This window comes from Herpailurus yagouaroundi, unplaced genomic scaffold (assembly GCF_014898765.1).
Source record: "Herpailurus yagouaroundi ecotype Mexico unplaced genomic scaffold, PumYag 212, whole genome shotgun sequence".
In the NCBI taxonomy this organism is placed as follows: Eukaryota; Metazoa; Chordata; class Mammalia; order Carnivora; family Felidae; genus Herpailurus; species Herpailurus yagouaroundi.
Window position 1 is genome coordinate 124558 of NW_024412443.1, and position 15564 is coordinate 140121.

A 15564-nucleotide genomic window follows, 5' to 3' on the forward strand; every position below is an offset into this window, starting at 1 on the left:
GGGAGGAGAGGGTGGGTGATGGGTGTTGAGGAGGGCACCTTTTGGGATGAGCACTGGGTGTTGTATGGAAACCAATTTGACAATAAATTTCATATAAAAATAAATAAATAAATAAATAGGTAAAAAAAATAATAAAAAAAATAAAAAAAATAAAAAAAAAAAAGAACAAGTATTTCTGAACACAATGTGATTAGTAGAGGAGAAAATAAAATTTGAAAGACCTGGATATCTCAAAGCTTCTTGAAGTCAGTGGCAATCTATCTCGAAGGTAATCCTATGATGTATTTCTATTTAACAGAAGAGGGACAACTGGAGAAATCACAGAAAGAATCAACATGGAAATTATTCGTGACATGTATGGAAATAACCTTTTGCCTATTTGATTTTTCCTTCAACTTCTATTCAAGTGGAGTGAATTTGTTATCTAATTTTGATTTCTTTCTTGGTACCTTTATTTATAACTACTATTTAAGATAAGTGCTTAAATTAATTTACCCTCTTGCTCATTTATTTGAGATTTGTTGCCTTATTATCACTTGACTTTCCTGAAAGGTATGGACAGAAGCTACCCCCAAAAAGTGGATGTCCCACAAAATTTTGTCCCATAAAACTGAGTGTCCCACTGCCTCTAGTACATAAGGACCAGTATTTTAAAATGAATCTCTCTGCCTTATATTTGACTCAAATGTTATAGAGGATGGGAAAGATTCAATCATATGTAGTATTTATAAGAAAATGATTTTTTAAATGGTTGTATTATTCTTGGAGTATTCATCCAGAATAGTTTCATCCACATGAAAAATTAAACAGGTCAGGAGAGTAAAGAGGAGGGGAGAGAATTTGCAAATATTCATTTGAAATAAGCAGTAGTCTGAGTCTGAAACCATCCCCTTCCAACAGGAAAGGGTGTTTTAAAGTACCTGCCCCATCACATTAATAGGTGTGCAGATGGGAGACTTCAACAGAGCTACTTGGAGATTTCACTAATTGCATATTTTAGTTGGGAGTGCACAGAGTGAATCAGGGGCAGAAAAACCAGGAAATTCTGGGGGATGAGAAAAGTGCCAATAGCTTCTACAGTGGTAGATTCAAGAAAGTCTTGGTTGCTGCAATGTTTTTGAGACAAATGATGGAAGAGACTTTCCTGTGTGTTGGAGGAGGGTGGTGGTGAAGGGAGAGTTAGTGCAGGGTTGTCCTGAGTCTAATCCATTAGAGCCACCAGAGGGACAAAGGGAAAAAGTAGCACGATGCTGGGAGAGAATGCTGGATCTCCAGAAGCTGCAGAAGGTGATGTAAGCTTCATGGGAGATGCACCAGTCCAGGCTGGGGACCCACAGGCCCATTGTCCCAGTAAAGAGGCTTATAAGAACCCACCACTTTTCCCATGAGAGAAGAGTCAGCTCTTTAAACACCTCCCAGGCTCAGATTGGAAGAGTAAGAACTTTTTTGTAACTCTTCTCTTCCCCCTTTGCATGGCCCAAACAGGAAGACCCTATGGCCCTACTGTCATGCTGGCAGAGAAAGGGTGGGGAGAGAGAGAAGCTGCCCACAGCCCATCCCTCAAGCACAAGGGGTTACCTGGAAGGAGTGATAGCTGGTGGAGGACAAGACTGAATGCTAAGTGAGGCTTTCAGTTGTTGGTATTCATGGGATTGGGTTTTCAAATTAGTGGATTTAGATTCTGTTTGTAACTGAAATTGGTTGTGATACATTTATTACTGTGGAGGTCATGTATCTGCTGGAGTTTTCATCCAGTTGCAGGGGGAAATAGATGGAAAGGACAAGAGAAATCAAAAATGTAGAATTTAGGTCACATATAAGGACCCATGCTTGTCCTTTAAATCCATTATGTGTATTAATTACCCACTTATTATTCTTAAATCAACAGAGGGTGTGGGATCTCCTGAAGTGATAGGGCTGAAGAGGAGATGGAAACAGCTAATGAGAGCACAGGTGGGGATTTCATCTTAGTGGGCTTCTCTGAGCGGCCCGAGTTAGAGCTGATCCTCTCTCTCTTTGTCCTGATGTTCTACACCATAACTCTTGTGGGCAACGTTGCCATAATCCTACTTTCTATCCTGGATGCTGGACTTCATACACCCATGTACTTCTTCCTCAGAAACCTCTCTGTGCTTGACCTCTGTTTCACCACCAGCATTGTGCCCCAGATGCTGGTGAACATGTGGGGAGGTAACAAAAAGATCAGCTATGCTGGCTGCATGGTCCAGTACTGGGTGGCCTTGGCACTTGGCTCCACAGAGTGTGTGCTCCTTGCGGTGATGGCAGTTGATCGCTATGTTGCAGTTTGCTGGCCTCTACACTATACCTCCATCATGCACCCCAGGCTGTGCCACGTCCTGGCAGCAGCTTCCTGGTCCTCTGGTTTTGCTAACTCCTTTCTCCAGTCCTCAATGGCCATGGTGCTGCCTCTATGTGGAAACCGGCGTGTGGACCATTTCTTCTGTGAACTATTGATCATTGTTAAACTCTCCTGCGTTGATACTGGCCCGACAGAATCGAAAATGTTTATTGCCCGGCTAATCATCCTAGGCATGCCTGTCTCCATCATTCTGACCACTTACGTGTGCATCGCCAGGGCAGTAGTAAAAATGCGCTCAGCAGAAGGAAGGAAAAAGGCCTTTAGGACCTGTGCCTCCCACCTAATGGTAGTCTCACTCTTCTATGGGACCATTATGTTTTTGTATCTGCAGCCCAAGGACAACTACTCCCAGGACCAGAGCAAAGCACTGGCAGTGCTTTACATGATTCTTGCACCCACACTCAACCCTCTGGTCTACACACTGAGGAATAAGGATATGAAGAAAGCAGTCAGGAGCTTGATGGGGGCGGAGCAGGTATAGGGAGATCAAGAGTGGGAAGAAAGGTGAGGCAACCACTGGTGACACAACTTGTGGTGTACTTTCTTTAACTGCGCTTGTTTTATGTTTCTGTGAGGGGGTTGGAAAATCTGCTGTGTTCTCTAGCTATTCCTGGGATCTTTACAGGGTGGGGACTCACCAGAAGGAAACCTAACCATCCCTTAAAGGAACCTCTGGCCAAGGCAATCTCCCCTGGCAAGTAATTCTGTGTCCCACTGTTAATGTTTTTCTATTTTCAATGCATGGTTACTAGCTTATTCAAATGCCACCAAACATACTCCTAGATGTTACAATAGCACCGATGATCACTCTGCTACATTTATTAAGCAGCTACATGGCCATAGAAGTTTCTTCATTTTCTCCATCACCACTTTCACTATACCATCATCAAAACAGTTGGGAAAATGGAGGATTTAGTCAGTAACATACAATGCAATACTTGTCCATCATGAATAAGTATATGTGGAACAAGAAAAAAGAATAAGAATCAAGTAGACAGAGACTACACAGTATACCAAGGATCCTGTTTCTTAGAATTGAAAGGAGTACCATGACTTCAAGGCAAGGCTTTAGGACATGTCAAATTTTATCTAATTTAGTGTTTGAATAATAAGAATAAACATGTGGGGCGCCTGGGTGGCGCAGTCGGTTAAGCGTCCGACTTCAGCCAGGTCACGATCTCGTGGTCCGTGAGTTCGAGCCCCGCGTCAGGCTCTGGGCTGATGGCTCAGAGCCTGGAGCCTGTTTCCGATTCTGTGTCTCCCTCTCTCTCTGCCCCTCCCCCGTTCATGCTCTGTCTCTCTCTGTCCCAAAAATAAATAAACGTTGAAAAAAAAATTAAAAAAAAAATAAGAATAAACATGTTCGCTTGCTGGAGCTATAAGACAGTTTGTAAATTTTAAAATCACAAAAAAAAAAAAAACTGAATAAAGAGAACTGTGAGTTAAGTAGAGACAAGGCAACTGATGTCAATGAGATTCTAAACAGAATTCTCTGCTTACTTTCATAGGGGAGAAGTGCAGAATTAAAAAGCACTATTTGAGTACAGAAGTGAAAGCAAAAGGAGTCAGGGGGCTTGATTTGCACAGCTACATCCAATGGTTTTCACACAACAATGATCTGTGGTTCCAAATCCACATTGGCATTAACAAGTTGCTCAGTAATTCTGTGGCCTAATGTGGGACCCAAGTGCATCCTAATTTTCTGAAGTTTGTCTCAGCGTATAATGACATATCCTTGTAAGAGGAAGTCTGCATTAATTAAAACAAGACTTGAGAAAAACACCCTCTCATTTTCAGAAGAGCACAGTCTTTTCTTATGTGGTTCTGGATGTCATGCTATTATGCCCAGCTATGATAGACTGGAGGCATTACTTTCTTAAATTGCTCATCCATGTGCTTAGAAAGGAGCCTAACACTCTGTAAATAATTAATAGGCTGAATGAATGAATGGACTGAATGAATGCATGGATATGGGAAGATGTCAAAGTTTAGAATGCTACATGCAACATTTCATTCTATAGGATGAGCATTTTGTATTGGCAAGTGACTAAAGGTGCAGATTGAAAATAAAATTATCATATATATGACCAGCTGCAGCCATGTCTACTGAACTCCACTGTAATAACCACACTAAATCACAATAGGCAGGGATTAGTCCAAATAAAAATCATTACTTCAAAGGGAGAAAAAAAAACTGTAGTGTTTTTAACAGCTTTTCAATTAGAGAAGTGGTTCTCAACAAGAGACAGTTTTGCCCCACTCCCACCCTTGCAGGGGATGCTTGCAATGTCTAGAGACATTTTTGGTGGTCACAACATAGGAGGGAGGTATTACTGGCATCTCGTAAGTAGACCAGGGATGCTGCTAAATATTGTACAATGCACAGGATAGTCTTCTACAACAAAGAACTATCCAGTCCCAAATGTCAACAGCGCTGAGGTTGAGAAGCCCTAAATTAGAGAAATAAATATTATGGATGTTCTGATCAAAGACATAACACTTATGAAAGCCACATATTCATGACAGTAGGTAAATTGATATCATTTGAGTTTTTATGAATTCAGTGATCACTCGGTGTCAGAAAGGGTCTAACTAGGAAAATAGAAACAACTTTAAATATTTACAATGGAGGCCATTTAATGCAGAGCATTGGTGACACAAGTGATAAAAGAACTGCAAATCCCAACAGGAGATACTGAGGAAACCCTGAGATTAGTAACAGTATGAAGTTGCTAACATCCCTAGACTTAAGATAGAAGGAGAGTTGGTATTAGAAGAACCCAAAGGGTAGGGTCATCTGGAAGAAACTGCAACCAACATGGCAGGCCACTCTTGCAGGAACAGGAGCAGCCTTCCTCTACTACTGCCTGAGGTGCCACCTGAAGTGGACTTGGAGGGGGTACTAGCTCACCTTATCCCTTTATTCTCTCCCCAGATATTCTATGGATATGGGAACCAAGGAAATACAGCCTGTAGGTTCATTAGCACCTCATCCCATTCCCACTCTACCCCACCACAAACTAAATAGATCAAGGAAGGGCAATAACTGTATCTGGAGACCAATACGCTTAGGGTTGTTACCATTAATCTTTATTACATTCTGCATCCATTCTTACCTTCTATGAATATTTCCTCTCATAGAAAATTCAGGCCCTTACCTTCATAGGCAACTCCCCACCTCTCTCCAGCAAGGGGGCCACATGTCCTGCAAGTTTTGTGTCCATCTCAAGCCCATTATTTCAGGACTGTCCACTGTACTTTTCATCTCATCTGAGTAACTTCTCAGGGTTGATGGTCTATATAATATAATTGGCTAATATATAAATATATATAATTGGCTAATATAGACATAAAAATATCCATAACAGCCACAGTCTTCATTCCTGTAATGAGTCATGAGACCACTGCTGGTATTGATTTCAATCACATGATTTTATGATCCAGTTCATGTTATTTTTGCTTTCAAACACTACTTGGTCTACCAACCTTTTGTTTCTGGAAGCTATGAGCCTTTGTTGGACTGTCATAGTTTTTGAATGACGCTATCAAACATGGCAGTACTAAGACTTACCCAGAGAATTCCATGGGTTCTAAACATAGTGTTTCTTATCCTCATTGTATAGGATGCAACACATCCTATACATGGGTTGCATACATGCAACCCATATAAAAAACCAATACTCTTAACTAATTGTCAGTTCAATGGAGTCATGGCATGAGGGCCCACCACACCAGGTGAAGTCATAACCATTGTGTCCTCTTGTTAACACACTTATCTTTTGAGAACTAAGCCCTCAAGAGCAGCACAGTTTAAGGTTGTGGGGATGGAAAGAAAAACTTAAGTGGGATATTAGGTGATGAAAGTATTCACACTCATTTCTGCTCCTTGATTCCCAGACCCATGTATTCTGTCTTTGGGGAAAAAGTATACTAGATATACAAAGCATATAATACATGATATATATATATATATCCATAGGATATTACATCAAAGCTGATGAGATAACATTTTTTTCAGTAGGCCATCCAAATTGTCTATCAGGGTACTTACTTCTAGATATTGTGGTACACGGAAAGAACAATACCTTTTATGGACATGAAGTCATTGTTACATTTTTGTTATGTTGAAATGAGCTTGGAAGGGTGCTATGTGGAATACCATGATGATGAATGAGGCATTCCTTAAGTCCACAGATAATGATGCAGAAGCATAGCAGAGAAGGAAGGCAAATCCATATGTAGAATATATCCTGTTACAGTGATGAAAATTTTTATGTTGGAATAAACCTGCCCTTAGAAAGATAGCTTGAGGATTCAGGAAATGACAGATAGTTAGGGCTCCATGTAAAACTTTAGGTTTTGCAGTGAATGCCCTCACATCTAGTGGTAGGCAGATCAACATAGTAAGGAAAAATCTATGCCACTGAGCCTGTGCATAGCTTCCATTCCCAGCCCCCCTGCCAATTGATACACAGGCCCACTGAGAAACTATTGGAGTGGCTGAAGAAAGAGGCTGACTGATAGCCACCCACATACTCAGAAATATTCTCACCTCCTGTGCCTCTTCTTAGAAGCTTCTCTATATATACCTTCCTCAGGGCCCATTAACAATCTGGGATTTGTTTCTTGAAAAGAAAATGTCAGAAGAGGATATGACTTTGCACTAAAACCCTAAGACTTTTTGTGTTATTTACCTATTGGGCTTTTTCAGAGGATCTACCCAGAATCCCTATTTGCCCTAACTTATGAAACATTGGAGTTGGATCTATTAGTCCTTAAAACCCACGTGGAAGACTGGCTTTTACTGTAGCCTGTATTTGCCATACAGCGTAGACAGTCATGTGGACTAATGGGGGGGGGGGGGGAAGCCTGGAGCAACATAACCAAATATGGCATATCTTGCATTCCAAATCCAAAGTGGCTCAGCCACTGCTGTGACTCTTTCTTACAGGTAACTGTTCAAGTGTAGCACCTTTTTTTTTTTTTCACTTTAAAGGAGATTTAGGGGATATCTATTCATGCTCTACATGAATGAATGCTGCATTTCTTCCTTGAAATGATAGGCTCATGGGTCCTATCTCCTACCTGTTGTCATGCATGTATTTTATGAAGGCATAAGATACTCACAATTCAATGCATATCAGATCCATCTGGCCTGATGTCTAGTGGACAGCACAATGTACTGTAAGGTTTTATTTGATCATGGTTTCTATGGACTATATTTTGACAGAAGACAGAAGAGTTGAGATACCTCTGAGAAAACATGATAAAAATATACTGCTGTCCATTTCAAGTGAAATTGTACTGTTTTTGACAATCCTTGCTGATTTATATGGAGAAATTCTTATTTTCCACACAAGGAGCTGTGTTGATTTGCTCTAGCAAAGATGCCAAATATACCACAGAAGCTACAATTTTTGTAACTTCCTGATTAACTTTAGGTAATCTATATTTGTTCCACAAGACCCAGTGGCCTTGGCATTAGGTAAACAAGCAAGTTAAATGGAAACAGGACAGTGATGATCCCTCTCCTATACTTAATGATGGTTGTAATCCCTGCAATTTTTACCAGAGTTGCAATATTGGTTTTCTCTATGATTTTACTATAGAGAAATACTTCTAGGGGCTTCAACTTGGTTTTCTTGCCAAATTAGCTCTCCTTCCATTTGCATTTATGTGAAAGAATATTTCCTCCAACTATGTATTCAAGACCAGGAGAAATAAACACAGAATTAATCTATGCATGCACTAGACCAACTTTGACATGGATTTGGCCCAAACTCTATTTATCACATGACTTCTAGAAGTTCCCAGACTGGCCCTTCAAATTTGCATATTTTCCCTTCTCTAATGCAGAGTCACTGGTAAGTAATTGCAGATCCCTTTAAGGAAAGGTAAGAGACCTCTATGCTTCATTGCCTTAATCTATAAAATGATAATTCCAATGTTTCACGTTTTTTTAATAGTCTTGAGGTATTTTTTTTAACACTTACCATGTCATGAATTCATAGGAAGTGGGTTCCAGCAGCTCAGCCTCCTTTAGTTTTCACAAAGTATTCTTCTCTGGATGGAGTAGGCTTGCCTTTCAGTTGAAAGCAAGTACCTTTCTCTTTGGCTTTTTCCGATTTCTGATCATTTTCCTTCACATATTTCGGGTAGCTATCTCAGCTCTTTGAGTGTTTAATATGCTCAATATGTACATTAATTTTCTTGGCAAGAATCTTGCCCTTAACTTGTTTGTTTACATCAATGCCAACAGCATCTGGGTGACACTGTAGACTCTTCTAGTTTTGCCATGTTAACATTTGTGAGACACTCCTTTTTGAACAGTGCCCATTCCCTTGTGTCTACAATATCACTTTTCTTGTAGATTCACATATATGTGGACAAAGGAACAACTCCAACTCCTTTTTCTAAAAGGCCTAGAGAATATAGTGGGTGCCTCCCCTCTTTCCCTTTGTGTTGGTCATTTTGGCGAATTATTGGAAGATGGTGGTCTGGCCAAAAGGCAATAACAATTTATTTTTTTAATTTTTATTTTTTTTGTCTTTAGCATATTCCTATTACAACATTTTAGTAATTATTGCTATAAGTAGTTGTGTTTTTAAATTAAGTTTTTATTTTAATTCCAGTTAGTTAATATTCAGTGTAATATTAGTTTCAGGTGTAAATATAGTGATTCAACACTTCCATACAACACCATGTGCTCATCACAAGTGCACTCCTTAATTCCCATAAACTGTTTAACCTATCCTCCTACCTGCCTCCCCTCTGGTAATCATCAGTTTGTTCTTTATAGTTAAGAGTCAGTGTTCTAGGGGTGCCTGGGTGGCTCAGTCGGTTAAGCGTCTGACTTCAGCTCAGGTCATGACCTTGTGGTCCATGAGTTTGAGGCCCGCATTGGGCTCTGTGCTGACAGCTCAGAGCCAGGAGCCTGCTTTGGATTCTGTGTCCTCCCCTCTCTCTGCCCTTCCCCCTCTTGCACTCTGTCTCTCTCTCTCAAAGATAAATAAACACTAAAAAAAAAATCAGTGTTCTATAGTTTTCAGAGTACAGATCTTCCACCTATTTGGTTAGGTTTATTACTAGGAATCTTATGGTTTTGGTGCAATTGTAAATGGGGGTTGATTCCTTAATTTTTTCTTTCTTCTGTTTCATTATTGGTGTATAGAAATGCAACAGAAATGCATCTGTACGTTGGTTTTATATCTTGTTATTTTACCTGAAATCACTTACCAGTTCTAGCAGTTTTTTGTGGAGGCTTTCAGGTTTTCTACATAGAATATCATATCATATGCAAATAGTGAAAGTTTTACTTCTTCCTTACTGACTTGGATGCCTTTTATTTCTTTTTTTTTGTCTCATTGCTGTGGCTAGGATTTCCAATACTATGTTTGATAACAGTGGTGACAGTGTTCCTGACCACAGAGGAAAAGTTCTGAGTTTTTCCCCATTGAGGATGATGTTACCTGTGGTTTTTCATAAATGGCCTTTATGATCTTGAGGTGTGTTCCCTCTAACCCTACTTTATTAAGGATTTTTATGATGAATGGATGTTGGACTTTGTCAAATGCTTTTTCTGCATGTATTAAAATGGTAATATGGTTCTTATCCTTTATCTTATTGATTTGATGTATCATGTTGATTGATTTGCGAATATTGAACAACCTTGCAACCCATTGATCATCTTAAATGATTCTTTTAATGTACTGTTGGATTGAATTTGCTAGTATTTTGTGAATTTTTGCATCCATGTTCATTAGGGATATTGGCCTGTAGTTCTCTTTTTTTTTTTTTTTTAGTGTCTTTATCTGGTTTTAGTATTAGGGTAATGCTGATCTCGTAGATTGAATCTGGAAGTTTTTCTTCCATTTCTTTTTCTTTTTTTTTTTTTTGGAATAGTTTGAGAACATGCATTAACTATTCTTTTTTTTTAATATATGAAATTTATTGTCAAATTGGTTTCCATACAACACCCAGTGCTCGTCCCAAAAGATGCCCTCTTCAATGCCCATCACCTACCCTCTCCTTCCTCCCACCCCCCATCAACCCTCAGTTTGTTCTCAGTTTTTAAGAGTCTCTTATGCTTTGGCTCTCTCCCACTCTAACCTCTTTTTTTTTCCTTCCCCTCCCCCATGGGTTTCTGTTAAGTTTCTCAGGATCCACATAAGAGTGAAAACATATGGTATCTGTCTTTCTCTGTATGGCTTATTTCACTTAGCATCACACTCTTCAGTTCCATCCACGTTGCTACAAAGGGCCATATTTCATTCTTTCTCATTGTCACGTAGTACTCCATTGTGTATATAAACCACAATTTCTTTATCCATTCATCAGTTGATGGACATTTAGGCTGTTTCCACAATTTGGCTATTGTTGAAAGTGCTGCTGTAGACATTGGGGTACAAGTGCCCCTATGCATCAGTACTCCTGTATCCCTTGGGTAAATTCCTAGCAGTGCTATTGCTGTCTCTTGCCCACTTTTAAATAAGATTTATGTTTTTGTGGTAAGTTGCATAAGTTTTTTGTATATTTTGGATATTAACCCCTTATCTGATATTTCATTTGCAAGTACCTTCTCCCATCCAGAAGGTTGCCTTTATGTTTTGATGATGGTTGCCTTCACTGTGCAAAAGCTTTTATGTTGATGTAAGCCCAATAGTTCATTTTTACTTTTCTTTCTCTTTCCTGAAAAGACATATCCATAAATATGTTGTTAAGGCTGATGTCTGCAGGAATTTTGTGGTTTCACATATCACATTTAGGCTTTAATCCATTAGTTTTGTGTATGGCTTGAGAAAGTGCTCCAATTTCATTATTTTACATGCAGCTGTCTAGTTTTTCCAAAACCATTTATTGGAAGGATTATCTTTTCCTCATCAGTCTTGCCTCCTTAATTGACCATATGGTTCAGGCTTATTTCTGGGCACTCTATTCTGTTCCATTCATCTCTCTATTTTTCTGCCAGTAGCATGCTGCTTTAATTACTGTAACTTTGTAGTATGTCTTAAAATCTAGAATTGTGTGCTGCCCAGCTTAGTTCTTTCTCAATATTTCTTTAGTTATTCAAGGTGTTTTGTGGTTTTGATAAAATTTTAGTATTACTTGTTCTAGTTCCATGAAAAGCGCTATTAGAATTTCGACAAAGATTGCATTGACTGTATAGATTGCTTTGAGTAGTATCGTCATTTTATTTATTTAATTTTCAAAGTTTATTTATTTATTTTGAGAGATAGAATGAATCAATGAATGAATGAGTGGGTCAGAGGAGCAGAGGGAGAGAGGAAAAGAATCCCAGGCAGGCTCCATGTTCAGCATGAAGACTGATTCTGGGCTTGATCCCTCCAACTGTGAGATCATGACCTGAGCTGAGACCAAGAGTTGGAAGCTCAACTGACTGAACCACCTAGGTGTCCCAGTATGGACATTTTAACCATATTAATTCTTCTGGGCGCCTGGGTGGTCAGTTGACTGAGCGTCCTGCTTCGGCTCGGGTCATGATCTCACAGCTCGTGAGTTCGAGCCCCGCGTCGGGCTCTGTGCTCGCAGCTCAGAGCCTGGAGCCTGCTTCTGATTCTGTGTCTCCCTCTCTTCTCCATCCCCACTAATGCTCTGTCTCTCTCTGTCTTAAAAATAAATAAAACATAAAATAAATTTAAAAAACATGTTAATTCTTCCAATCTATTAGCATGGTGTGTGTGTGTGTATAATTTTTTTTGAAAAATACACTTATGTTCTCACATTTCTGGAGGTTGAAGGTCCAAGAGCAAGGTACCTATAGGGTTGATTTCTTTTGAGACCTATCTCTTTGACTTGAAGATGATCACCCTCTTGCTGCTTCTTCAGATAATTGTCTCACTGTGCATATGTGCCCCTGGAATCTCTTGGACTGTATGTACTAATCAACTCTTTTTAAAAACTTTTTATTTAAATTCCAGTTAACATACAGTGTGATATTACTGTCAGGTTTACTGAAACACTTCCTGCATCACCCAGTGCTCATCACAAGTGTACTCCTTAATCCCTATACACTATTTCGCCCAATCCCAACACCCACCTCCCCTCTGGTAACCATCAGTTTGTTCTCTATAGTTAAGAGTCTGTTTCTTGGTTTGCCTCTCTCTGTATTTATTTTAATTGTAGCATTATCGAAAATAGCTCAGTGTTGGAAACAGCTCAAGTGTTCATCAACTGATAAATGCATAAAGAAGATGTGGTTATATATACACAATGGAATATTACCAGCCATAAAATGGAATATATATACACAATGGAATATTGTATATATACAATGGAATATTACCAGCCATAATGAAATCTTGCCATTTGCAATGAGTGGATTGAGCTAGAGAGTATTATGCTAAGTGAAGCAAGTCAGTGAAAGACAAATACCATATGATTTCACTCATATGTGCAATTTATGTAGCATGGTATATCTTTCCATTTGACTATGTCATGTTCAATTTCTTTCAACATATTATAGTTTTCAGAGTATAGATCCAGACTTTTGGTTGTTAAAAGTTGTTTTTATTATTAATTCAATTTCATGAGTAATAATCAGTCTGTTGAAAATTTCTATTTCTTCTTGGTTCATATTGGAAATGTGTGTGTGTGTGTGTTTACATTTATCCATTCTTTCTAGATTGAAAAGTTTGTTGACATATAATATTTTCTTACAATCCTTTGTGTTTCTGTGTGTCAGTTATTTTTCCTGCCTCATTTCTGATTTTATTTATTTGACTCCTCTGTCTTTTTTTATTGATGAGTCTGCCTTGAGATTTGTCAATTTTGTTGTATTTTGAAAGAATCAGCTCTTGGTTTTATTGAAATTTTCTATTTCTATTTCAGTCCCTATTTCATTTATTTCTGTTTGAATCTTTATTATTTCCACTTTCTACTAGATTTGGGCACTATTTGTTCTTTGTTTTCTACTTCCTTTAGGTGTAAAGTTAGGTTGTTTATTTGAGATTTTTCTTGTTTCTAGAGAAGGCCTGTATTGCTATAAACTTCCCTTTTAGAACTGCTTTTGCAAGGATTTTTGATCACTGAGTTTTCATTTTCATTTGTCTCCACATATTTTTTGGTTTCTCTTTGATTTCTTTGTTGATCCAGTTATTGTGTAGTAGCATGTTGCATATCTTCACATCTTTTTTTCCCCCAGTTTTTTTCTTGTAGTCTATGTCTCATTTTATACTATTATCATCAGAAAAGGTCTCAACATGATTTTAATCTTCTTAAGTTTATAGGGCCACTGCTTTTGTGGCCTAATATGTGATCTACTCTGGAAAATGTTTTTTGTACACTTGAAAAGAATGTGCATTCTGTTGTTTTTGAATGAAATGTTCTGCATATCTCTGCTATGTCCATCTGGTCTGGTGTTCCATTTATAACCACCGTTTCCTTGTTGACTTTCTGCCTGGAGGATCTATCTGTAGATATAAGTGGGGTGTTGAAGTCTTCTATTATTATTTATTACTGTCAATTTTTCCCTATAAGTCTTTAAATGTTGCATTGTGTATTTAGGTTCTTCTCTGTTGGGTGCATAGATATTTACAATTGTTATAAACTCTTGTTGTATTGATGCCTTCATCACTATGGAGTGTCCTTCTTTGTCTCTTGCTATAGTCTTTGTTTTAAAGTCTATTTTGTCTGATAAAAATATTGCTAACCTGCCTTATTCTTTTTTTTTTAACTTCCATTTGAATGGAATATGTTTTTCCAGCTCCTCATTTTCGACCTTGATGGTTCTTTAGGTCCAAAATGAGTCTCTTATAGGCAACACATCGATGGGTGTTTTAAAAAATTCATTTAGTCACCTTGTATCTTTGATGGAACAGCTAGCTCATTTACATTTAAGGTAAGTATTGATAGACATGTACTTATTGTCATTTTGTTCATTGTTTTCTGGTTGTTTGGTAGCTCTGCTCTGCTCTCTTCTTCTCTTTCTCTCTTCTTTTGTGGTTTATTGGCTTTTCTTATGTTAAGCTTGGCTTTCTTTCTCTTTATTGTTTCTGTATCTAACACGGGCTTTTGATTCATCATTACCACTAGGTTTATGTATAACACCTTATTTGTATAGCAGTCTATATTAAATTGATGGTCACCTAAGTTCAGAGTCTAAAAGAACTAAATTTTTATGGAGTTATTATTCTAACTGTATTCAATTTTAGGGCAGATATTTCTCCCGAGTTAATTTATCCCTTTATCATTATTATAGTTACCTCCATCATAACCACATAATTTTGTCTCATATTTTATATGTTTAATTTAGCTTTATGTCAATTAGCCTACTGTAGTTTTTTTTCCCTTTTAATTTCAATCTTTGAGTGTCTTCATGCATTAGTTATTTCTATTGTAAAAAGAATGTAGTTGAATTGTGTTACATAATTAGTAAATCTTTGTATTCTGGCTCTAACCCCCAGTTTTCTCTTTCCCAAGGAGCTTTGAAGCACAGAGGTCTGTGCTGTAAGAGTCACAAATGTGCTGAGAGCAGCTGCACTTTTAGCATGAAGCTTACTACTTTTTCATCAGATTAACTTTATTTGAGGCAGTTATTAAAAATTGTTTATAAGAATTTTACTGAGAATTTTGACTGTTTTCAAGAAAAAATTAATTTTATATTTATCATTCTGTGATATATAAGAATTGCTAAGTACTTTGATAAAAGTACAACACTGCCCACATAAAAATATTAGCTATTGACACAACAATATGCTTATACAAAATAGAATGTGTAAGAATTCAAGAAATACTTCTAGTGATGTAAATAGATACAAAATTGTGCACACACAAGGTAACATGGGGTCTTACGAAGTATTTGAGAATGGGCAATACTTTTGTGCTCTGGAGAATGGTGATCAGTATTCACAGAGTGAAGGGAGCTTGGTTATGTACACTTATATATCACAGTCCATGATTAAACTAGACATAATCAGCAGCATATGGTAAATTCAAGCATTGTTTGGATCCAAAATATACAACAGTGCAGATATAAAATTTTTTGTCTAGTGAAGGCAGTCCAGCATAATCCAGCAATTGTAGCTACTGTACTTTAACTGATAGATATGTCTCATTGTGGAGGAACTCTTAGAAATAAGGGTATCCAAGTAATCATAGGTATGAATTTTTGACAATAATTTTAGGAAAGGACAAAGAGTGCTCTGGCTAGGTGCAACAGTTCCAAA

The 15564-nt window shown here is 38.0% G+C and overlaps 1 protein-coding gene and 1 long non-coding RNA gene across 2 annotated transcripts; both read left to right on the top strand.

The window, feature by feature from the left end:
• Positions 1-734: 734 nt before the first annotated feature.
• Positions 735-3493, top strand: LOC121016636 (olfactory receptor 10-like). The gene has a single exon (XM_040454334.1). It carries the CDS (start codon positions 1929-1931, stop codon positions 2859-2861), a length of 933 nt encoding a protein of 310 aa, XP_040310268.1. The 5' UTR covers positions 735-1928; the 3' UTR covers positions 2862-3493.
• Positions 3494-13388: 9895 nt separating this feature from the next.
• LOC121016708 (uncharacterized) lies at positions 13389-14959 on the top strand. The gene is made up of 2 exons (XR_005784409.1): positions 13389-14237; positions 14819-14959. It is a non-coding gene; the product is annotated as an uncharacterized LOC121016708 (long non-coding RNA).
• The last annotated feature ends 605 nt before the right edge of the window (positions 14960-15564 follow it).